The sequence below is a fragment of the Crotalus tigris genome, unplaced genomic scaffold (assembly GCF_016545835.1).
Source record: "Crotalus tigris isolate CLP2741 ecotype Arizona unplaced genomic scaffold, ASM1654583v1 scf7180000024153.1733885, whole genome shotgun sequence".
NCBI lineage: Eukaryota > Metazoa > Chordata > Lepidosauria > Squamata > Viperidae > Crotalus > Crotalus tigris.
This window is the reverse complement of record NW_024100414.1, coordinates 812,444-837,110: the sequence shown is the minus strand read 5'-3', so window position 1 is coordinate 837,110 and position 24,667 is coordinate 812,444. Positions and strand designations below refer to the sequence as shown.

Genomic DNA, 24,667 nt, shown 5'->3' with positions numbered 1-24,667 from the left:
AAAGATTCAATGCTACAGAATACTGAGGGTTTTTTTTCTGCCATCTCCACCCTCGGAAATCAAACTGCTACAGTAGGCGTTCGTCAACTCAACACGGCAGCCCATCGTCCCCAAAACGAACCAACCCAGAGAGTGAGCTGCAGTGAGCGACTCTTTTAAACATGGCTATTGGTTTCTAATCTGCAAACTATTGGTATTAATATCTATTTATATATCTATATATATATAAACCGGCCGAGGTCCACCTCAGCCCTATCGGCAGATAACCGATGGCAAAAACTCGGCTTTTGCCAAACTATATTAAGGAAGCAGCTCCTTAAATTGAAAAAAATATATATGTAAAATAAAATAAGATTGAGGTCTGTCCTGGAGGGACGTTCTACAGTTGAAGTGTCCCTCCACGGTTTTGGTGGAATCCAAGTCAAATGTCTGCAGCCAGATGCAGAAAACCTGAATGGCTGTTTATCTCTTAGCTACCCACCAGTATAAATATATAGAGGTGGAGAGACAGATCTATAAAGGTATATTACGATGTCAACTATATTCTCAAGCAGACTCCAAAATATCTCATCTGCCAGATATTCGGCGTGCGTGGTACGGCAACAGCTGGTTAAATATTTCCTCTGCTTGTAAAAAGAAAGAAAGAAAGAAAATTGCACTTCTGGAGATGGGTTTGGATGCGTGTGTGAAAGAGACAGAATTCACACCTGTTCTTAAAATGGATGAGATTTCTTCTTTTTTTAAAGGGTCTGGCTTTCTTCAAACGCCTCAATGGTTTGATGGGTCCTCTCCAAGAGTGAACCAAGGTGGTTCTTGACCTTCCATGACAACAAAGTAGAGATAGACAAGATGATGGATCATCTCCAAGAGTGAACCAAAGAAGTTCTTGACCTTCCATGAGAGTGAAGTAGAGATAGACTAGATGATGGGTTGAAAGTCTCTATAGGAAACCTGAGCTTCAAATGTCTTCTGAGAAGAACTTGTCATGGCGTGGGGCCTCTTGCGACCTAAGCGACCTCGGTCCTTGAAGACCTACCCCCTTTCCTCCCTCAGCAGTGCTCCGTCCATCTTGTGCCTCAAGCCGCCGAGCGGACCTCTTGAACGTCGACATCCCAATGGCTTCTCCGGTGCCTCTCGCGGCCTCCTGGCGGCCGTGAAAAAAAGGTCTCCCACTCTGCGACGCCCGCCTGCTCAGGACACCCGTGAAATTCCTCCTGGCCTGTCCTGGCGGCGATCATAAAATGTCATCGTAATCGAGCAGCTTGGAATGCTGGCGGGTCTTCCAGACTCGGTAGAGACGGAAGTCAAAATAAGTCTCGATCATTTCCTTTCCTGCAAGGGGGAGGGAAAGTCAGGTCAGATGCCCAGAATATCCAGAGCTAGAACCTCGTTAGAAGAAGATGCCAGGATTGTCTTCCTGGGATGGGACATTTGAATGTCTGTCTGTTATCTATCTATCTATCTATCTATCTATCTATCTATCTATCTATCTATCTATCTATCTATCTTTCCATCTATCTATCTATCCATCTATCCATCCATCCATCTATCTATCTATCTATCTATCTATCTATCTATCTATCTATCATCTATCTCATCTATCTATCCATCTATCCATCCATCCATTCATCTATTTATCTATCCATCCATCCATCCAACCATCCATCCATCCATCCAATCATCCAACCATTCATCCTATCTATCTATCATCTATCTATCTATCTATCTATCTATCTATCTATCTATCTATCTATCTCTATCCATCTATCCATCCATCATTCCATCCATCTATTCATCCATCCATCCATCCAATCTATATCTATCTATCTATCTATCTATCTATCTATCTATCTATCTATCTATCTATCTATCTATCCATCTATCTAGCCATCATATCTATCTATCCATCCATCCATCTATCAATTTCTCTCCCTCCCTCTCTCTCTCCTTGTACCAATCAACAGTGGTGTATTTTCACAGGTGAAGGCAGATTAGTCGTCTCATTTACCTTGAGCTGAAAGTTCAAGAGGAGATTCGAAGGTCACTCGGCAAGGACTCATCAGATTCTTTAGGTTTTGGAAGAGCTGGAAAGCAAAGAAGTCCAGGGTGATTTGCGAGGCCTCCTGAGATATAGGACAAATGATTGGTTCCCTTTTCCACATCCTCTAGAAGACTACAGGGCTTGGCAGTTAATTCCGACATAATCATCGGGGCAACTTAATCATAAACTCCATGGTCCCTTCCAACTCTGTTAACATAGCCATAAAAGAGGTTTTCAGAAAGAGGAGGCCAAGTTCTCTTCTACCTGCTCACAAACTACCACAGGATGTACCTTCTCCCCATTGTGGTTCCCCAAGACATAACATCCCATGATGTGGATGACATTTGGAACCGGGTTCAGCTTGCTCATCAGATGGCTCAACCGCTTCCAGAAGCTGCAGAACAAGATGGAAGAAGGTTCGAGTAGATGGAGGCATTTCCCAAAGATTCCCAACTGCAAAGCATGCCCAGCAAATTCCTCACAAGGTCATCACTCACTAGATCATGTCTTCCTCCTTCTCCACTTTGGCAAAGGTGGCGACTTTATTCTTCAAGAGGTATAAATGGCCCGGACCTCCCTACAAGAAGTAAAGAGAGAAAGTCTTCCGGAATCAGCCTGGAGGACATCAACATTCTTCTCAAATGGCCAAGGCAAAGAGAAGACCTCCCGAAACACCTAGAGAGACATTGGTCTGGGATAGGACAAGCCATAGATGCAATCCCAACCATGACAGGGAAAGCCAGCCCGTGACTAGGAGAAGAGGAACATTGGGAGAACAAGAAGATGGCCAACCTTAAACGGGAGAAAATATCCGGGTTCTGCCAAGCCCCTTTGAGCAAGTGGGGATGAAACTTTAAAACCCTTTCTTTGTAGAATTCAGAGGAGGAATAAGACTTTAAGTTTTGCGGGGGCTTTTCACCTCTTTTATCTCCCCCCATTTCTTCCCTGAAGCCCACATTTGCCATTGAGAAGAGGGATTCTAAAGGAGAAAGTATTAAGTTGCTAAATTGCCCAGAGTTCCTGAGATTGAATGGGCAGTCATATAAATCAGGGGTCTCCAACCCCTGTCCATGAACCGGTAGCTGGCCGCAGCATGCCAGCAACCGGTCCGCACAAACAAGCAAAGCCCCATCTGTGTGATGCAGGCAGCAAACAAAACTACACACTCTCTAGTCCGCGGAAAACCCTCTCTCCATGGAACCAATCCCTGGTGCCCAAAAGGTTGGGGACCTCTGATATAAATCAAAGAAAGAAAGAAAGAAAGAAAGAAAGAAAGAAAGAAAGAAAGAAAGAAAGAAAGAAAGAAAGAAAGAAAGAAAGAAAGAAAGAAAGAAAGAAAACGCCACTCCCAAATGCCAAAAAAAAGGGGGGGAGGGAAACAGCCCACAACTTCTGTGACTTTCTTTTTCTTCTTTTTCTTTTACAAAGCTGGGATTCAGGGCTGGCGGTTGCCAAGGAGATGACGCACATCTGGGGAGCGGGTGCAATGCAATTGCTTTGGGAGGAGACCCCTTTATAAGCCCTCTCTGTCACTGTCAATCCCCACGTGGGGAAGGTGGTTGTTTTTTTTTCCAAGCCAGCGGTTGCAGCCCAGACTTTGGAGGGACCGGCGACGTTCTGGCACCCGCTCACTCACCTGGCAAAAAATCAACATTTTCCAAATTTTGCAGCCCTTCCGGTAGATGTTGAGTTTTTTTTCGATTTCCTCTGTGGACAGATGGGGGAGAAGGAAGGATGAAGCGAGGAGGAGGAGAGGATGCTTCGGGGGGGCAAAGTTGCCCCAAGAGGGATATAGATAAACCTCGACTTACGACAGTCCTTTGAGTGACCGTTTGAAGGCTCAACGGCCCTGAAAAAAAGAGACCCTTTTTCATGCTTACGACCATTGGGGCGTCCCCACGGTCTCGTGATCAATATTCAGACACTTGGCAACTGGCATGTACTTGTGACGGTTGCGGGCGTTCCGGGGTCACATGATTTTGCGACTTTCTGACAAGCAAAGTCAACGGGGAAGCCGGATCCACTTTAGGGCCGTGTTATTAATTTAACTGCAGTGGTTCACTTCACAACAAGAAGAAAAAGGAGCCACACTCACTTAGCCCACGTCTCTTCTTAGCAACAGAAATTTTGGGTCTCAGTTGTGTTCGTAAGTCGAGGAATACCTGTATTTTGTTAAGTCTGGAAAATCAGGAGAAAGGCTGTGGAAGACGGTGTCCAGTTCTGGCCAGCCCCACCATGAGGATGAGTGAATTTGTGGCCATTATTTTGACACCCAGGAGCAGGGGGAAAAGCCCGGGGGATTTCTCTCTCTCAAGCCATGTTTCTCAACCGTGGCAACTTTTAAGGTGTCCAGACTTCAACTCCCAGGATTCGCCCAGTCAGCCGCGCTCCCATCCCTCAGCTCTATCAGTTATGGGAGAAATTGGAAAGTTGAGGTATTCCCCCATCTATCCACTTTCTCCACCAGGCATCTCCTGCCTACTAGGGCTTTGCTCCTCTTAGGGGAGGTTGAGTGAGGTTACTAAAGGTCTGCTCATCTTGCTCCTCCTGGACACCCAAGGTTTGCTCACCTGGGAGGAGGTTGAGGGAGGGGAAATGAAAGAGAGACCGAGATTCCCTCAACTTTAAGTACAAGAGGGCACCTCTTTTTCTGCTGGAGAGAATGTTGGACTTCCTGCGACCTGAAGGATTTGCTAGGATCTTTTCCATGTATCCAGATTTCCGCCCTGTAAACACTGACCAGCAGGATCTTTGGCTAAGCTACCAGACACACGTATAACACAACATTCACACCATAACTTCATGTGATTTGTGACCCAAAGCTGACATACCCAGGATGTCATCGAAGGTGGCGTGTTCATGATCCTGAAAAACAAAACAAAACAACAAAGAGGCAAGGATTAAAAAGCCACAGCTGTGGTGGTCATGGGGGACCAACTGGGAGGAGGCAATGGGGCAGAGAGTAGGGCGACAGGATACAGGTGAAGGTCTATTGTTAGAGGGGAGAAAGAAGATCTGAAAAGGTAGGAAGGCAGAAATGATAGAAAAGAGATTAGGAGGAAAAATAGAGAGAAGGTGTGTGTGTGTGTGTGTGTGTGTGTGTGTGTGTGTGTGTGAGAGAGAGAGAGAGAGAGAGAGAGAGATGAAGTAGGAGAGATAGCTAAGTAGGAAGGTGGATGAAGATAGATGATTGATAGAGAGAGAGAGAGGGATGAAGATAGATGAGAGAGAGGGGGGGGATTTGTAGACTGATGGACAGACAGAGACACAGAGATGAGATTAGATAGTGAGAGAGAGAGAGAAAATTGGATGGATGGATGGACAGAAGATAGGGGATGAAAGGAAGAGTGGGTGATAGAGAGACAGAGAGGGAGGGAGAGATGGACAGAAACGGGAAATGGAAGGATGGATGGATAGATAAATGGAGAGAGATGAGAGATGTGTGATGTGTGGATGGACAGAGGGATAGGAGGTGGGGGATAAGAGGGTGGGTAGATGAGGAGGAGGAGGAGGAGGAGGAGGAGGAGGAGAAGGAGGAGGAGGAGAGGCAGACAGACAGGACATTCCCCCACAGCTCCAATCCAAGACTTACGTAGAGGATGGGGATGATCGATGGGTCATCACAGCGGATAATTGTTGGAACATACTCGGCTTTGGGCACCTTGGAGGAAATGAGCTGGAACAAGAGAGGAAGCAGGAGGAGGAGGGAGGGAAGAAGAAGAGCAAAGAGAGAATTGGAACTGGCAGGAGTTTTACAAGCTGGGGGCAGGACAAGCAAGAGGCAGACGGGACCGGCTTTTCCCATCCCGGAGGGTCCCCGAGTGCTCCTCAAGAACTGCTCACCATGATTTTGGGGGGAACGAAGTCCTCCCCACTGCAGGCGGCCGCTTCCACTTCTTTCTCCACCTCCCAGTTCAAGTCGACCCCTTTGTCAATGGCACAACAGGAATCCTGAAATTCATGGCCTGAGGAAGGGGAGGGGGCGAAAGAAGACAAGAGCTTTGAGGTCCATCTCTGCAGAGGCAGAAACCCCACCCGGGCCACCGAGGAGGACGTAGCCCATACGGACGGGGTCCTCCTTTGAGGAAAGGTCCAAGATGAAGCATAAGCAGATCCTGCCATCACACATCCAAAAACCCACCCCCCTACATTGCGCAACCTGTCTGAACCCTTCCTGCAAGACGCTTGAGTAGCTACAGGCTGGGAACAACAGTGGAGTGGAGGGATCTGGAGCACCCCAGCTATTGTGCAACTAAACCCAGGCGGCGAGGAGGACATTGGAAGATTTGCAAGGGCTACACAATTCATCTACAAGGTCAAGGCGACCTTTGCTGTCTCTGCCCTCCCGGATGAAACGTGCTTAGATTGGAACGTGGATGCCCTCTCCCCCGCCCCCGCCCTCTGGCCCATTTCCACTTGGGTTGGGTGCTCAAGAAAAAGGGGACGTACTTTCTCGTGAATCGTTGAGGTTTTCAGGCTTAATGGGAGTGGGATCGCTCCAGGACCGGCTGAAACTTCTCTGCCGCTCGGCAAAAGCTGGAAGGAAAAGAGGAGGAGATAGACAATGAGGAAAAGAGAAGGAGAAGGAGAAGAAGATAGACAATGAGAAGGAGGAGGAGGAGGAGAAGATAGATAAGGAAAGAAGGAGAAGGAGATAGACAAGAAGGAGAAGATAGATGAAGACAAGAAGGAGAAGGAGATAAACAAGGAGAAGGAGGAAGAGAAGAAAAAGAAGATAGACAATGAGAAGAAGGAGTAGATAGATAAGAGAAGAAGGAGAAGGAAATAGAAGGAGGAGATAGACAAGGAGAAGGAGAAGAAGAGGAGAAAAAGAAGATAGACAATGAGAAGGAGGAGAAGGAGAAGATAGATAAGAAAGACAACAAGAAGGAGATAGACAAGGAGGAGATAGACAAGAAGAAGGAGAAGGAGATAGACGAGAAGGAGAAGGAGAGATTTGGGGGAAGGACAAGGAGACGGCAAATAATTATAACAAAATATTGCTAAAATCACACCCATCCCTGCCTTTTTTTCAAGAAAAATAAGGGGGCTATCTAAGGTTCCTTTCCCCAACCAGGATCATGATTGATGTTTTGCACAAACACTCCCATCTTGGGGGGGGGGCTTTAAGAGAGCTTGTCTGAAACCACTGGGGAGTGGGGTCAGGAGGTCCAACCCTGGTTGGGGAAGGGAGATCTCAGGAGAACTCCTAAGAACATGGCATGGCGTAGTCCCTCCCAGTCATTCTCCTCACTTACTTTGCGCCTTCATGCGGCGGCTGCCTACCATACGGAGGTGTTTCCGGAAGTTTCTGAAAGGAGAAAAAAAACACGGAAGGCCATCAGTCTTGAGGAAGCGAAGAGGAAGAAAGCCGTTTCTCTAGGACCATCTGTCAACCTCCCGGAGCTGCAGATAAAAAGAAATCAGGAAAAAAAGCCCGTTGCAGGAGACCTTCACCTTTACTTCCAAAGCCCCCTTAGATACCTCCTCAGCTACCTCAGAAAAACCAGTGCAGAGAACGTTCACTAGAACGTTCGCCCATAACACAGTTTCAACCCACCTTGAAGGAATTTGGAGAAGGAGTAGGTAGAGAAAAACACCGAAAATATACAAATCTTGGCTAGGAGAGCAAGAACGCACAAGTCAAGCCAGCGCAAGGAACATTCTCAGGTTTAGGTAGCTTACAGAGAGCATCAATGATCTGTAGGAAGCAGAACCTGTTTTTTTTTTTTTGAGTTGGAAGAACCTCCATCTTACTCTTTACAACGTCCAACCCTCTCGCTAAAAGGACCCCGTTTTTTTGATTCCACCTTTCAACAAGCTGGTGGATCACCTGTTATTCCTACCAGGTACCACTAGGGGGGCAAGTTCTCCATCTCTGGTTGGACTCTGGTTTAGAACAGACCACTTTGATTCAGTCAAGTTTTACTTTAAATCATTCAGGGGGTTGTTGTACAAGTTGTACAACTCTGAGATGAAGGTAATTATGGATGCTTTCCACCCAACCTGAGCTGGTAGGGAGGCGTTCTTCAACTTCCCAGGACTGGGCTGAGAGAGAACGACAGGTCCTAAGTTATCTCGCTGGCTTCCTCGCCGAATGGAAAAACTAGAAGTTGATTTTTTAGACTCCTTGTCCAAACATCTTAACCACTACCCCATACTGTCTGTTGGATTGAGAGGAGGGACTAGCCCAAAGAAGTCCCCCACCGAGCTTCTGGGGATGGATTAGGACTTTGCTCACCCCATTTTTGATCCAGCAGGAGACTGGACTAGAAGACCTCCGAGGTCCCTTCCAGACCTATCATTCTATAATTATAAGATGTTCTACTTTCATCCAGCTTTTCCACTTCGTTTTGCTGGTGTGACTAGAATACCGTTCGGTTTTTCTCTTCCAACCCAACAGACCTTTTCGGTTTTGCAAATTACAACAGCAGATTTCCTGAATATGCCTATTTCGACAAGACATCCCAAAGAACGGTGAATATAATTCACAGCCGGTGAAAACACAGGTTCAGCCATCTCTCAAAACCTGCTTCAGGCTGCTTGCACAAGCCCAATCCGCTTTTTTTTTTAAAAGCGTCGTGACCCACAATTTGAAAAACCCTCGCTTCCAACCCTTGAAATGGAAGGTGTTTGGTTTTTTTTTTCACCCTCCCCGGGCTAAAGGCATTTCTCATTTTCTTACGGCAACTTGATGCTCGTGCGCGTGACAGCTTGTCAATAAGGTGCGACGGATGATTTTAGGAGCCGGCAAAGATGGATAGAACTCAAGGTGCAAAATCCAAAAAGCGAAATGAAAGAAAAGCGTTTAAGAGTCTAAAGGGCTCACATCGAAACTCGGGCTGCCTAATTGGTGCCAAAGTCTGCAATTTAGAAGGGAAAAAAAAGTTGCATTTCGACTCCCGGCTAAAATCTTATGAGAAAATTGAAGAAGAGATCAATAAGAAAGGAATATTAGGTCTGTTTGCTGAAAGCAACCGGTGAGATTTTACCAGTCTTGTTTTTCCAGGACTTACAAGTACCTAGTCCTCAACGTACGGACCAGAACTTCTGTTGCTAAGGATGTCAGCTGTTAAGTGGATCGCAACCAATTTTAGGACCTATTTTTTTTTTGCCAGCGTTGTTAAGCACATCACTGCAGTTGTTGGGACTCATGTTGTTAAATGGATCTGGAATTAACCTGGAATTAAAGAGAAACTTCCTAACAGCGAGGACAATTAACCAGTGGAACAGCTTGCCACCAGAAGCTGTGGGTGCTCTGACACTGGAAGTTTTAAAGAAGAGATTGGGCAGCCACTTGTCTGAAATGGTGTAGGGTTTTTCTGTTGGAGCAGGGGGCTGGACTAGAAGACCTCCAAGATCCCTTCCAACTCTGTTATTCCACAAATACCCAATTAATCTGAATTAGGAGCCACTCATTCAATTGCTAATCTGGGATCAGGAACAATCAGGAACAAAATTATGCCATAACGGAAAGAGACAGATTATAGCCGACAACTTTGTTGACTTTCTCCGCATCCATCCTACCAAGATTAAAACGACAGAGTTTTCCTGCTTTGTTCACCTTATTTTGTAAAAACAGATTCATTCTGAAATCTCTCTCCGGAATGTCACAAATATTCTTATATTTGGGGGATACTCTCAAGTGTCTAGGCGGTTATTCTGGCGGTTTACACCTTGCATCCATCAGAGAATTATTTGGCCTTTCCATCAAACACAAAAGACTCTTGAAGGTGTGATTTATTTATTTATTTATTAACCTGACTCAAAAGGACAAGTCAAAGCCTGAAACAAAATATACATTAACCGCCACGGGCTTTGCTTCCAATCAGATGCATTCTCTTTCGCGGAGGGGCTCGGATTGCATCCGAATCCTGCCCTCTTGGGGACTAGCAGCATGAGCGGCTTCTGGAATGCTTTCAAGGAGGAAAGCACAACCGGTCAGTGCCACAACCTTTTCCGGCAGCCTCAAGCAAGCAGCCTCATCGTCTATCGAAGCAAAAGCCCAAGGGGTTATAGCAAATAAGGTCCCCCCTCCTCAGTATTAGTGTGATGCTCTGGGCTCAGGGATGCAAAGCCTCTTTAGAGAACAGGAGGCTGGGGTTAGTCTTCGCCTCCAGCTGTTGTTCTTTTTCTTCTCAAACATGCGCATTAGATTCCCAGCCAGGAGTAAGCAGAGGCAGAGGAGACAAGAAGTGGAATACAGGTAAGTCCTCGGCTTACGGCTGCAAATGAGCATTTGCTGAGCGAATTTTGCCCCATTTGACGGCAGTTAAGCAAATCACGGCAGGTGTTAAATTAGTCAGCCAGCTCGGAAGGAGATTGCAAATGGGGGAATCACCTGACACACACCCCACGGGACGCTGCGACCGTTGTAAATATGAGCCAGTCACCGAGCATCCGAAGTTTGATCACGGGTCCATGGAGATGTTGCAATGATCGTTAAGTGGAGAAAAACGGTCATTTTTTCAGCACCGCTGTAGCTCTGAACGGTCACTGAGTGTCGTAAGCCGAGGACTGTCTGTATAAGGCAGCACTGTGGTACAGATCCTTGCCAATGGAGGAAGCAGAGACCGCCAAACTATTTGAGAATGAAGACGTCCCCTACTCAACCGCTCACTTCCTCTTTAACCCTGCCAAGCTGCGGGCAGCGATGCCAAGATTCTTCCCGTTCCAACTTGGCTTTCCCCAACCCGGAAAGGGTAAGCAGGGGGGGAAAAAAATCCACACTTGGCAGCCAAAAAGAACAACCGTCGCATCTGGCACGGAGGCCCAGTGGCCTAATCCAAGCCAGAATCGGAACTTTTGCTGCATCTTTGCAGGTGTACCAATAGGATGCTTGCCGCAACGGCTGACGCCTGTCAGTCTGCATTTGCCCCTTTGGTAAATGAAAATCAAAATTGGCAGAGCTTAAGCCATCACAGGGTCTTCTCGCCTTTAGAGAGCAGGCGTGTGGTGGGATCTCAGCCTCTCTAGGACAAATCACAAACTCTGGGACTCAGCCTTCCCATCTGCAAAAGGGAGATACAAAACACACCTCTGCTCGGCAGGATTGGGGCTGACATAACTCACGCATTGATGTGGGAAAAAGAGGTGCCTTTGGGGGTGAATGGATTTAGGCTCCCCTAAGCCTGGACGGCACGGCTGATGGTCAAGGAGGATGGGAACTGTAGTCCAACAACTGGCAGGCCAACGCTTCCCCAGCCCGATTCTATTTGAGCCTTCAAGTTAATTACAGGAAGAAAACCTCAATTCAACGGGCCAAAGAGAAGAAAGCATATTCATTGATTCTGAATCGATACCGCTTAGGACAATAATGAGCTGCAAATAATTCAAAGCATCCTTTGTGGAGCAATGCCGATTAAGCACAGAGTTTGTGAGCAGATCCAACTTGCGCCCCATCAAAACATTTGGCCCGAAGCTCTGGCCAAGTTTGATTTTTGGAAAAAGATAAGCTTCCGTTACGAACAAGCAAAGCATTTATTTGCTCAACTGCCTTCTCAGGAAAGCAGCCCAGCAAAGAGGCTGGTGGGGGTCTTGAATTTAGTATTTCGTTCCTTTAATCCAGGAAAAAGAAGAAAAAAGAAAAGAAAAGAAAGAAAGAAACAAGGGATCTCAGCATCCATTGCAGCCGGCGCATACAACCAGGCAAAAAAAGATTTGAACCCGTGCACCTCCATACCTCTGGATCAAAGTTGCCGAATCGTTCTCCCGTTTTCGACGCTTCCTCTCAGCGTAGCCCCTGAACGCCCTGGAGAACCAGGTTTAAGGCATTAAAACCAAAGCCACGGCAGCTTCAAAAGGGAGCGATGACATGGAAAAAGGGATGGGGGGGGCGTGGAGGGCAGGGGGAGGAGAGGGACACGGGTTCCAAATCCCGCGATCAGGGAGGAGAAGGAGGAGGAGGAAGAGGAGGAGGAGGAGATGACGAAAATGAGCCACATCACAAGATGGCAAGGAGATGGGGCAAAGTGGGTGCCATGGCACCAATTTGTGGGCGAAAAAATCTGGGAAATCAAAATGGATGCACAACATTTTGAGTCAACCCTACACTGCAGTTTTCTCAGCAACAATTTTGGAAGTGTTGTGTCCTTGCCTTCTCCTTCTTAAGGGCGGAAGGGGAGGGAAACTGGCCCAAAGGTCATCCAGTAGGCTTTATGGTAGGACTAGAACTCTGGGTTTCCAACCTGTAATCCCTTGCCTTTAAGCCCTGCACCAAACTGGTCCTGCCAGTTCCTTCTTCCTAAGACTGAGAAGGAGAAAAAGAAGGACTGATCCGAAGTCACCCAGACAGCTTTGCACCTAAGGCAGAACTAGAACTCCCAACGCCCAACTTCTAACCCTGTTTCCTTAACCATCACCACCCTTTTCCCGATTGCACAATTTCTTTCAGCCACCCTGGTGTTCACATCTGCATCTTCCAGCACCCAAAAGGATCTCCTTAGTACTAAAATACATCACGGATGGACACGGGACCACATGAGGCACCGGGAAAGGACTTTACACAATGATCAACACAAAGGATTCATGAAGGGGGGGGGGGATGTTTCAACATTTTGATTTCCGGTCGCCCAGCAAACCAAGATGGGCTTTGCAAAGCAGCAGACGGGAAGGCGGAGGTGTGGACCACAACATCTTCACCCTTCCAAACGAGAAAGGTGGCAGGAGAAAGGATGGCTCAAGTCTTGGTCTTTTTGTGTATCAACACGCACACAACATACCGGAAGAAATGTAGAAGGTTTGACCCAAAGATGCCCATACAAGCAAGCGATAAAGAATACACAAGATTTATGAAGGCGCGGTGGCAATTATACTTACGAAATGCTGGTAATCCCAACAACAACAACAAAAAAAAAACAGAAGCAGGAAGAGAGAGAGAGAGAAACAGGAAGAAGAAATGTTAGTGGCAAACTCCATTTTCAGTGTTAACAATCCTTTGTTGTGCAGACGGTTCACAGACACATGTAGTCCTCAACTTACAACCCAAATTTCTGTTGCTAAGCGAAGACAGTTGCTAACGAGTTTTGCCCCGTTAAGCAAGTAACCTGAGCGTTAAGCGACTCCGGCTTCCGTGTCAGAAGCTCATAAAAGGGGATCGGTTGACGCCAGGGATGTTGTGCCGAGATGGGGAGCAAACAAATTTAATAAACCACCCTAAAAAGGGCAACACACTTGCCAAGGGTCCCGATTGTGACGACGTTGACTGTGGGGTTGTTGCGACGATCGCAACTTTTGAGTCACTTTTTCAGTGGCCGTGGTACTTTCAAACCACCGTTAAACAAACAGGTGGTAAATCGAGGACTATCTGTCCTGTCACACAAAGTTGTATTAAATAAAGAGAAGGGGCAGGGCAGACACTGGCTGTGGGGTTGGAAAAATAAGCCTTCTCATTTCTTTGCCCCTCCAATCACAGGGAGGAATCCCCGACTCACATGCGCTTCTCGTCCCGCGCTCGCCATCCCTCTCCCTGGTTTGATCACCCCAACTTTCTGTGGCTGAACTCACGCTTGCATAGTGGTTGTCGCTGTCTGGAAAGTGAAAAGGTTCTCTTTGGGCAGCCAGGTCCTGATAGGAACCTCATCTGGAATACAGAAGGAGGAGGAGGAGGAGGAAGAAGGAGAAACAGTTTAAAAAGATTGCCCAATAAAAAGGCCTGCAAGTAGAAGAACGATGGGGGCAAAAGAAAGCCGAGATATGGCTAATAGTGGTTGACGCTTCCCAGAACCTCTGGAGCACCACTTGAACCTCATCGGCATTGACAAAATCCCCATCGGTCAATTGCAGAAGGCAGCTTGATTTGGAGCAGCTTACATCCTGCGATGAGACCTTAACACCTTCAAACATCTGCCTATGCCAGATTCCTGGGAAGGGCTCGATAGCTGGGCAAAAATGCCCAATCCAGTCTAAACATCTGGCTGACTGTGCAATCAACCGTAATAATAATAATAATATTTGGACATGGCATTGACAAAGTCCCCATCAGTGAATTGCAAAAGGCAGCTTTGCTAGGAGCAGCTTCCATCCTGCAACCAGACCTTGAACACCATCAGAATCAACCTCTGCCTGTCTCTGGTCCTTGGGAAGAACTCGACAAGTGGACAAAAATGCCCAGTCCTGTCTAAACAACTGGCTGACTCTGTGACAAACCACCATAACAACCACAGCCCCCCAGGGCTGAGCATTCAAAAGAGGAAAGGAAAGCGATCCACAGGTATAACTTATTACATGGGATAAAAATGATATTATGCTCTCTGGTCAAGCTCAGCTCTTGCTGATCTCATGGGCGAAGTTTGCTACAGCAGCCACAAAGCCGCAATAACCCCCTCTAGGATTCGGATTATTATTGCAAAAAAGAAATAAAGAGGCGTTTGATGTTTTGGAGCTATCTTGAATTCCATATTGCAAAAGGCTTGGAGGGCCTCCCTTGCATATTACGCAGGTATGGAAACCACACAAAACGTTTAATTCATGGGCTTACTGATCTAAAACCACACTAGCAGGACTTGCAACCTTGCCAGCTCAATGTCTTTCAAATTTTATTTATTGACTGATCACGTATTAGAAACCTACAAGACGTGTGGACTTCAACAACCAGAATCCTCCAGTCACGTGTCTTAAAACTGCCAAATTTCACAAATGCTGATATGGCCTATAATCTATGGAAACGTAACTACAAATTAGAAGGATTAATATAAAGAATGTCTCATTTAGCAACATGAATCCCGGGCTCACTTGTGGGCGTAAGTCGAAGACTACCTGTATCCCATCACCCAGCAACAGATGGCCAGGATGAAGTCAGCATAACTCGGTTGCACCTACCGGAAACAGGTTCCATGCTATACATGCGTTCCAGCTTCTTCTGCCGCCAGCCGGTCTCACCAGCTTGGTTCTGATGGTGGTGCTGGTGTTGATGGTGGTGGTGCTGATGGTGGTGGTGATGGTGGTGGTGTTCTAGATCAAACGGATGCTGAGATGACACCGTCAACTGAGCACAACTGGGATACTCTTTCGAGCCTTGCTGGTGACTTGGCCAACTGCCCTCGCATTGTCGGCTGAGGTTGTGAGAACTCCCGGCATTGTGGAGAGGCTGACCTAAGGACCGGTCTCCGTCCACCTCTCCTTCTTCTTCTTCCTCTTCTTCTTCTTCTTCCGTCCCTTTGATGACCACCAGCTCCATGCTCTCGCTCTGCTGCTGCGACAGCATGGGCCTCTCGCTGGAAATGGTGTAGACGTGGGGTTTGGGGCCCTCGCCCGCCAGTTTTTCGCTGGCTTCCTCAGGGAAGGCGGGCTGAAACCTCCCGTCAGAAATGAGAGACAACCGCCGCTTGTTCTGAACCCCCATGTGAATCTCTGGGGAGTCTTCTGGACCCACACACGACTCGGCCAGCAAGTGATCTGGAAGCAGGAAGAGAAACACAAGATTTGTGGGGGGGGGCTTGCTCCATATCTGGGCGAGGAGGACCACCCTGGGTGGCCCCAACCCAGCTTACCAACACTTCCAATTTTTTTAAATTTAAAAAAAGTACATTCATGAGAACTAGAAACTTTAAAGACTGAAACAAGGGCCGAAGCGACTGAATACAGGGTAGCCCCCAACGTTAGGACTACAGTGGAGGCCAAAATTTTTCGTGGCTAAGTCAGAAATTTGTTAAGTGGGTTTTGCCCCATTTTACGACCTTTCTCGTCCCAGTCACTAAGTGAATCACTGCAGTTCTTAAGCTAGCCACACGGTCGTTAAGCGAGTCTGGCTTCCCCCTTGAATTGCTTCTGTGCTGCGACCGTCATAAATGTGAGTCAGTTGCCGCGCATCCAAATCTTGATCACGTGGCTGTGGGGGAGGCTGCAATGGTCTAAGTGTGAAAAATGGTCCTAAGTCACTAAACAAACGGTGGTAAATTGAGGACTACCTGTATAGAGCCGTATCCTTGAGTAAGCGTAGTTCAAGACTGGGCCTGTACAGTATCAAGCCTCTGGATATTTGGCTTCCTTCTTGCTTTTATTAGTTAATGAAACTGTCTGAGAAATCCCGCCGGCATCGGTATTAATTTAATTCATTAGGCTAGAATTTCAGAGCCGTTCTAATGTTTGTTCAATGCTTTAATGTGTTTTTCCTGATATGAATTGCCTTAGAAAGATACTTGAGAGAGGGGTGCAATTTAAAATTAGGGCGAATCAAAGATTAATCTCCAGAGGGCGTATAAAATAAATGCAGTCTGAATCTTGGGAAATATATCATACCTGCACCATTCTTGCCTTCGGGATGGTTTTGAGAAAGATAATCTCCAAAAGCCCTCGCCGCTCTTCGCGTAATCCGGTGTGGGAAAATGAAAACAGCGAAAGACACAAAGGGGAGGGGAAAAAATTAATAAGCTCCTCAGCAAAATTCAAGACACAGCTACCCGCCCGTCCCATTGCCTTCCATCCCAAAATGGAAATTATAATAAGAGACGTTGCAAAGAGATGCAAAACCATTTGCAAAGTTGCCCCCTCCCCAAAAATTGCCAGCATTTTTCATTTTTATATATATATATATATATTCTTTCCCTATGAGAGAGAGCATATTCAGCTAGATCAATGTTGCTAATGCTGCCGTTGGCCTTACACCAGCACAAAATTGACAAGTAATATATCCTGCTGAGAAATTAAAGATGTTTTCCTGGGGGAAGGGAAGGGGGGGGAGAGAAACTATTCAAATTGGGAAAACCAGGAAGAACCACTATGACTTCAGAGCCGTCTATTCTCACACTTGGGCGTATCTCTTGATTAACGACGTGCCATCGAATCAGCTTTTAGGGACCCGTGTAAATAAAACCTTGTCTAGGATGGAATTGTATCTGTTTCTAGGTGAAAATGCTGTAGGGGTCTTACTGACTTTGCTTTTCATCCTCAGCATAGGGAAGGGAAGGATGAAAGAGGAAGGGAAGGGAAGAGGGAGGGGAAGAAGAGAAGAGAAGAGAAGAGAAGAGAAGAGAAGAGAAAGGGAGGGAGGGAGGGAGGGAGGGAGGAAGGAAGGAAGGAAGGAAGGAAGGAAGGAAGGAAGGAAGGAAGGAAGGAAAGAAGAAAAGAAGGAAGGAGTTTGATTACTAGGGCACATGTCAGTGCTGTGAGCATGATATTCTTTCTGCAGTTGAAGCCTTCCAGAAAAGTTGAAGCCCAACTCCCATCATCCCCAGCCCCAACATGCCATGGATGCTGCAACCCTTGACATGGTTATCTAGGTTGGCCAGTTGTTCAACAGACCACCAGTTGCCACCAAGGACCATGTGAGAAGAGAGAAAATGACACGAGACCAATTTTCATGGCGTTCTCGCGGTTCCTTTATCCCTGACAGACAACCGCACGTCTGCACATCTCCAAGCAAAGTTTAGCTTCTTCCGTGCTCCTGATGGACATTGTTTTTTAAGACGCCGATCCGTGAGTGTGTGAGCTAACACAACTGGACCAATCCAAACCATTTTTTTCTTTTCCTTCGATAAAATCAGAGACACAGATATCATCGGCCTCATTCAACCACCCAATCCTAAACCCCAACGAAATTCTCCACCTTTTTGGACCACAGGATAGGCATTTGAAAAACCCACCCAGCCCATGTCTGTTGCCACGCGTGGCTCTGTCCTTTTGGGAGAATACGTCCTCCTGTCTCTCAATTCCTGCTGCAAGTTTGGTTGTTTACAAAGAGCCAAAACAAGAAGGAGGAGGATAAAATTCTCAGAAGGTAATTAGCCGTCCAGGGAAGTAATTGTTCAGCTGCACTGGGAATCAAATTAAGAGCTGGAGGAAGCCCAAGAGACGACAGCTTGAACTTCTGAAAATCTCCTACTCTAGGGTCTACCTAGAGATGGTTGGCTCCCCAGTTTTGCAAACCCTCTTTGCCTCTTAATCCTAAAGAAAGAGAAGCACCGGAGAATTACGGAATAATAGAGTTGGAAGGGGACCTCGGAGATCTTCTAGTCCAACCCCCTGCTCACACAAGAGAACCTGTACCGTTTCAGACCAACGGTTGTCCAATCTCTTTTGAAATACGTCCAGTGATGGATCACCCACAACTTCAGAAGGCAAAGCTATTCCTCTAATTAATTGTTCTTGCTGTCGAGAAATTCCTCCTTAGCTTGAAGTTGCTTCTCTCCTTGGCTAGTTTCTGTCCGTTGCTTCTTGTCCTGCCTTCAGGCGCTTTGGAGATGACAAGAAAGGCCAAGAATGGGGCAAAATTTACTTCACAAACGTTTCACTTAGCAACGGAAATGTTGAGCTCAGTTGCAGCGGTAAGTCAGGGACTACCTGTATATCTAGCATGCACTAAATAATTTGCCACTGGGGAACTGGGAAGCGAATCTACCGACCCCAGAAATGGGAAAGACAAGCGCCTGTTCAGACTTATAGAAAACACCCAGTGTGGATGCTTTTCTAGATCCTTACGTTTTGCAACTAGGCAGCAGATCCCAAGAGATCCCATTTCCCAGCAAACTTTATTATTAGTGGCAGGACTAGAAACTGTTTTCAAGCCCATCAGGCTTCTGAGTTTCCTTCTAGAGATTTTTCACGGCCTCAAAGCAGCCCCCAGTTTCAGCAGCTCCGGGACCGTGGCCGGCAGCCCATAATTTTAGATATTTGTCGACGCTTGGAAGACCGAGAGAAGGGCAATCCATCTGCAAAAGGTCTCTGCGGGAGCAGAGAAGATCCTCTGGATCTTAAAGCCTATCTGGTAAGGTGGAAATCAGGAGAGCGAAGAGATTTTAAAGCGCAGAAGTCACTGGATGACCTTGGGCCAGCATTTCCTTCCCAGTCCAGCAGAGATTCCTTGTCGCAGGGGGAAAAAAATAGGCAGGAATATTTTGGCACCACCTGGAATTCTCCAAAATAGAAGTCAAATCAAATAACGAACTTCCTTTCGATGGGCAGTGGGAAAGCTCAACAAGGGAACGAGGAAACCTTGAATCCTTGAATCCGTTAATCTCCAAGGTTCCCTTCTGCAATTAGAAAGACCACCTCCGTTGGCTGCAGGCAGCTCATTGGCTATTAGCCCTGTCAAATCAAAGGAACAAGCTGTCAAACTTTCAACAGCATCAAGACCGCTGGCCGGCTGACAGTCAGAGGGAAATGTCATCGCTAAGGGGGAAAAAGAGTGCTGATCTCCAAATTATAGGAAATTAAGAATGATTTCCATCTCTGTCTCCTTCGTTATCCTGGAAAATTACAGGATCAAGCAAAGTGACGAGTTCCAGATTTTATCTACTGTGGATGTTCTTTTTCCAACTGTTTCTGAAATTTAAGAAGAGAGAGCATCCTGGAGAGAGAATAGAATAGAATAGAATAGAATAGAATAGAATAGAATAGAATAGAATAGAATAGAATAGAATAGGGCCAGAAGGGACCTTGGAGGTCTTCTAGTCCAGCCCCCTGCTCAAGCAGAAGAACCTATACCACTTCAGACAAATGGCTGTCCAGTCTCTTCTTAAAAACTTCCAGTGTTGGAGCATTCACAGCTTCTGGAGGCAAGCTGTTCCACTGATTAACTGTTCCAACTGTCAGGAAATTTCTCCTTAGTTCCAAATTGCTTCTCTCCTTGGTTAGTTTCCATCCGTTGCTCCTTGTCCTGCCTTCAGGCACTTTGGAGAATAGCTTGACCCCCTCTTCTTTGGGGCAACCCCTGAGATACTGGAAGAGGAATCACATGAGAACATTGATGGTCGAAGAGACATGGATGAAGGAGAATCTACGTGTCCCACAGCAATGGATAGTCCTGAATAGGATTAGAACCCCATACAGCCTCTATCAAGATCCTCCCCTTAGTATGACTACGGGATCTCATGTCAAAATGTAGATCTCAGCCAGTCGCAATGCCACTGGGAAGCAGGAATCAGCCTCAAATTACAGCTAAATACAGGAAAGTCCGAAATATACAGGAATTCCAAGTTATCTTATTTTATCCCCTTGCTTTTGGTAGGAATTCAGCTTGAGCCTCCAGAACAGGAAACATCTCTCTACGAATTAGTCACCCAAGTTTTCTACCCAAAAGAAATCCAAGGCAAATTGCACACTCACTGCATGTGTCAACTGCCAGAAACAACACCAATATGAATTCCATTTTCCCGGGGCCTGGCGGGATTCACCTGCTCCAATAATTCACTCCTAAACACCTTCAGCCACCTGGCCCGATTGGAGTCACCAATAAATAGGATCCTCCTTTTCTCTCTGGATAAGCCACCTATTCTCCTCGGTGATGATCAGAAAGGATCTGGGGTGCATGCACCATGCAGACCCCGTAAGCCAGGAGACCCAGCTGGGATCAAGAAGGTGACCCAATGCCCGCTTTGGAGGAAGACCACATAGCAGAAGGCCGATTAAGGGCAACCCAAACCCCATCCCTGGACAGGGAGGTTAGGACTGCCGCAGACAATGCCGCTGCGGCTCCATGCTGCATTCACCAAGTTGGAAGTTTCATAGGAGTAACCAGGGGCTCTCTGGAGCTTTGCCACAAATATTCCACAGGGCTGGGCAGCTTGCCAAATGCTTCGCACCACACGTCAGCTGCTATTTCGCGACAGCCGGGCTGAAAATATAGAGCATGGGCTTCTGGCCGACGGGTGTGGAAAAGTTAGGTTTTTTTTTTCATCTCTCCCTCCCTCTCTCCCTCCCTCCCTCTTTCTCCCTCTCTCTGTGTAAAGGGAGAGAGCCAATCGTGGCTGGATCCTGAATCCAGGACTTCGCATTCAATGGCACAGAGTTTTAACAGCCTAGGTCCTAGGAAGGCACAGAGACTCCAGGACGAAGGAACTCAGCGGAATTCGATCCGGAGCTGGTTAAAAGGAACAGCGGGTCCTTTCTGATAGAGGGGTAGGATGCTAGAACCGCCGGCACAAACCCGCCTCCAGCCAAACTGGAGCTTCTGAGGATGGTTCGGCTTAGGTTGGATTGCTCCCCGCAATCCCGCCTGGCGAGCCGCCTCCGCGCCCCCCTCTTCTCCCCAGCTGCATATTGCCAGCTCGACCGTGCGAAAGCACAAGCACTGCACGTCGCTCCTTCACACGTCCCTTCCTCCTACACCCGTAGCAACCGGCGAACGCCTCGCCGCGCCGCGCCGTGGTCCTTCGCTCGGTTCCTTCCCCGCCGCCGCCGCCGCCACCCCGTCGCCCCTGGTTCTCCTTTGCAGGCTCGCCCCTCCGACGCCCGCCCCCCGCCCCAATTCCCGGCTCCAGCTTTCGCGTGTGCGGCTCCCTCGCCCTTCCCGCCGCTGCGCCCCCGCCGGCTTTTACGCGCAGCCTTTTTACGCGCGGCTTTTTGCGCCCACCCCCGGCGGCCCCTGCCGCTTTCCTTTGGGGGGCGCACACACACCCCCCCACGCTTCCCGCAGCCCGACGCCCCCTTCCCCTTGCGGGGCAGAGCCCGCACTCACCGGACTTTGGCCGCCACCGATGCCACGGCCTCGTTGCGGAGCGAGCGGCGCTTGGAGACGGCCGTGCCCATGGTCCCCCTGGCTCATCGCCGCCACGCCGCTCAGCCGCCGCCGCCGCCGCCCATGCTGGAGTCCCCCGCCAGGGCCGGGCTGCAGTCGCCTCTGCCGCTGCTGCTGCTGCTGCCTCCGCCGGCCGAGCCCGATCCCCAGCCTCGGGTCCTCCCCTGCCGGGCGGATCTGCCAAAGAGTGCTGGAGGAGGAGGAGCCGCCTCCACCGGCCGCCCCTCGGCGCGCACGGCGGCCGCTCATTGACTGCGGCTCCTCCGCCACCGGCGAGAAGATGGGGGGAGTGGGGGACTGGGGGAGGAGCTCAGGAAGGGCGGGTGCCGGCATGCCTATATATGGGGAGAGCGGCCCCCGCGCCCCCTCCAGTCCCGGCGGGTAGGACAAGAGCGCAGCGCCAGGCGAAGAGCAGCCCTTGCCTTCTTCTCCGTGTGCGCCCGAGCTTAGATGGAGCGAGCGATCCGCTGCAAGTTGCTTGCGACCCCCAAATTCCGGACAGCGCCGTTTTGCCAACCCTGAGCGCGGCCAGCCGTCGGAGAGAGGCCGCCGAGCAAGGTTGAAAGGTTGGGGGAGCCTCGAGGCTGGACTCGGCGCTGGGTGGGAGTTCAAGAGCGCGCCGCCGCCGCCCCCCAAAAGAAAGTGGCCGTGAGCCAAGGGCCCGCTGGCTTTTTCCCTCTGTGGCTCTCCGATCTTCTGCTTAGTCGGACTGGTCCGTCCTGTCCTTGGAAGGGTGCTGATATAATGGGAACAATCTGTTTCAAAGACAGAACATCTCAAAGTCTCCAAGCTTTGGCGCTCTTTTAATAGGGAGGCCGGAGAACAGATTGTCCCCTCTCTGGGACATTTCGTCCTGCACAGCATTTCAGCCCATTCGCTGCCCTTCTCCTGAACCGGCCAATGGAGAATTCACTGGGTGGTTTTAACACCATCACAAGGTTGCTATGAGTCGCTATGCAACACAACTTTGAGCAAACAGTGCCTGACCACTCAACCCGCAAAGCACAACCAACTGGGAAAAGGGTAACACTGCCATACCTGAAAACCCTCGGAGAAAGCCGTTCAGCGGTACACAAACCATCTCAAGTGCTCCAAAAATCTCCTAAGTAAACCCAAAGACCCAGCAGCCCCAGAAGAAAAAAAACAGGAGTCATCTATACAACACACCTTGTAAGGATTGCAACAGCCACTACGTGGGACAAACAGGCAGAAGACTAGCAGAGTGCATCCATGAACACCAACAGCCAGCCAGAAGACGTGAGAAAAAAAAAATCCTTAATTTCACAGGGACAGACTGGACCACAGTATCAAACGGGGAAACTGTGGGCATCGGATATCAAGCCGAATCCAGAAACTCTAGGGAATTCCTGGAAGCTTGGCATTGGGACAAATCAGCCATCAACAGACAGAGATAGAGAGCAGAATTACACACCGTTCGAAAGAGATAATTAAAAAAAGCTAAGAAAGAAGAAAACAGGCCCCAAGAGAACCTTGCTAGCAGCCAGATAAGCAGAGATTATTACCAGACAAACAGCCAAGCAGAAAACAAGGCCTTCACCGGGGAACTACCAAGGAGAAAATTCACCACCATCATCACCCAGCAAGCTCATGTATATAAAAAAGGAACATACCCCTCCCTTATCAGCACTGATGAAGTTACCTAGTTGGGTAATGAAACATCTGCCAGCAAACAACCAAGCTCAGAGAGCACCAAGAATTCCACTGTGTTTCTTAAGATTGCTGTCCCCAAAAGAACAAATTATGGATGGATCACTTCCCACAGAACTGTATTTCAAAGCCACTTGCAATAAAATTAAGTTGCAACCATTCCCAAATTAAGATAATATAAAACAGAGCCATTAGGAACAGGAGAGGTTGAAAACAAAGGGCAAAGCAGAACCAACTCATCAAAGAGTTATCCAACAGAGAGAAAAGCAGGAGGAAATAAGAGCTTCTGTCTCTTTCCTCACTGCTATCCTTCAGAGCCGCCCGCAGCATTTTCACAAACATAACCCCCTCCTCTTCCCCCCTCAGAAAAACAACAACAAAAAAATCAGGCCTTGATTATGGTAAATGTTTTGCAAAGCATCCCCCATGGGCCAATTCTGATTGTAAAAGAGAAAACATTTCAGTTTAAAAGTGGGAAAAATACCCTACCTGGAGCTGTCCAGCTTCAGTTCTCCAGCTCTTCCTGGGGGAAAAAATACAAAAAAAGAGAGAAGGGTTTTGTGCCGTACTGAGATAGAAACACTTACCAAATTAAAAAGAGAGCTACTTTAGGGGCGGGGGCGAAGGCACCAGGCTAAAAACCAGGAGACCGTGAGTTCTAGTCTTGCTTTAGGCACAAAACCAGCTGGGTGACCTTGGGCCTGTCCCTTTCTCTCAGCCCGAGGAAGCTGGTCATGGCCAAGTCCTCCTTGAAATCTTGCCAAGAAAACTGCAGATCTATCTAGGCAGTTCCCCAGGAGTCCCCACTGATTGGAAGAGTCACAGACGCACCCCAAATTAAAATAGAAACGCCTGCAAAAGTTAGACCGTCCGAAAAGGTCTTCCACCTTCTTCTTTTTCGACCTACGTTCGACTGTTGTGATATAAAAAGTTCAGAGAAAGAATCTCAGAGGTGCTCTCTGAGCTGGGTTGTTTTCTTGCAGAGGTTTCATTATCAAACATTATCAAAATTTGGTCAGGGGTAGAATAGAGTGGGGTGTGCCGAGAGGAGGAGGAGGAGGACGAGAGCTGTAGGGTTCAGGCGCTCTCTGAGGTTAGTTGTTTTCTTCCAGACATTTCATTATTAAACTAGGTAACATCATCAGTGCTAGAAGGAAGTGGGGCTACCTTCTGACTATATATAAGTAACTTGCCCTGTTGACAAATAATCAGAAAGCAACCCCCTCTTTCTACACTGATGTTGTAGTTGGGTTATGAAACGTCTGCAAGAAAACCACCAAGGTCAGAGAGCACCAAGGACCCACGGTCCTTTCCACCACCACCACCACCTCCTCCTCCTCTTCTCACAAACCCCATTCCCTTCTAGCACTGATGATGTTACCTAGTTGGGTCATGAAACGTTTGCAAGAAAACCAAGCTCAGGGAGCACCCAGGACCCCACAGTCCTCTCCTGCACTCTGCAAGCACCACTCCCTCTTGGCACTGATGATGTTACCCACTTTGGT

The 24,667-nt window shown here is 48.0% G+C and overlaps 1 protein-coding gene across 5 annotated transcripts; it reads right to left on the bottom strand.

Moving 5' to 3' along the window:
- Nucleotides 1-320: 320 nt before the first annotated feature.
- NSMF (NMDA receptor synaptonuclear signaling and neuronal migration factor) lies at nucleotides 321-24,339 on the bottom strand. 5 transcript variants are annotated; one of them, XM_039322934.1, is made up of 16 exons: nucleotides 23,652-24,339; nucleotides 16,280-16,341; nucleotides 14,861-15,436; nucleotides 13,547-13,622; nucleotides 12,860-12,865; nucleotides 11,724-11,792; nucleotides 7,300-7,352; nucleotides 6,491-6,577; nucleotides 5,885-6,006; nucleotides 5,634-5,717; nucleotides 4,873-4,906; nucleotides 3,678-3,748; nucleotides 2,539-2,618; nucleotides 2,333-2,435; nucleotides 2,009-2,084; nucleotides 321-1,332 (listed from the first exon to the last, which is right to left on the bottom strand). In XM_039322934.1, exons 3-16 carry the CDS (start codon nucleotides 15,381-15,383, stop codon nucleotides 1,235-1,237), a joined length of 1,482 nt encoding a protein of 493 aa, XP_039178868.1. In that variant the 5' UTR covers nucleotides 15,384-15,436; nucleotides 16,280-16,341; nucleotides 23,652-24,339; the 3' UTR covers nucleotides 321-1,234. The 5 variants fall into 5 exon arrangements, with proteins under 5 accessions (XP_039178868.1, XP_039178865.1, XP_039178869.1 ...); XM_039322931.1 differs by lacking the exon at nucleotides 23,652-24,339 and adding an exon at nucleotides 21,435-21,754; XM_039322935.1 differs by lacking the exon at nucleotides 23,652-24,339 and adding an exon at nucleotides 17,623-18,155.
- Nucleotides 24,340-24,667: the final 328 nt, after the last annotated feature.

What these genes read in the sequence shown, in the direction of transcription:
- NSMF (XM_039322931.1), bottom strand. Translation starts at nt 21,505, where the DNA reads ATGGGCACGGCCGTCTCCAAGCGCCGCTCGCTCCGCAACGAGGCCGTG. An exon ending in CACCTTCGATGACATCCTGG is followed by an intron (nt 3,749 to 4,872) that starts GTATGTCAGCTT and finishes ATCTGTCCACAG; the next exon opens with AGGAAATCGAAAAAAAACTC. An exon ending in TCTTGAACTTTCAGCTCAAG is followed by an intron (nt 1,333 to 2,008) that starts GTAAATGAGACG and finishes TCCCCCTTGCAG; the next exon opens with GAAAGGAAATGATCGAGACT.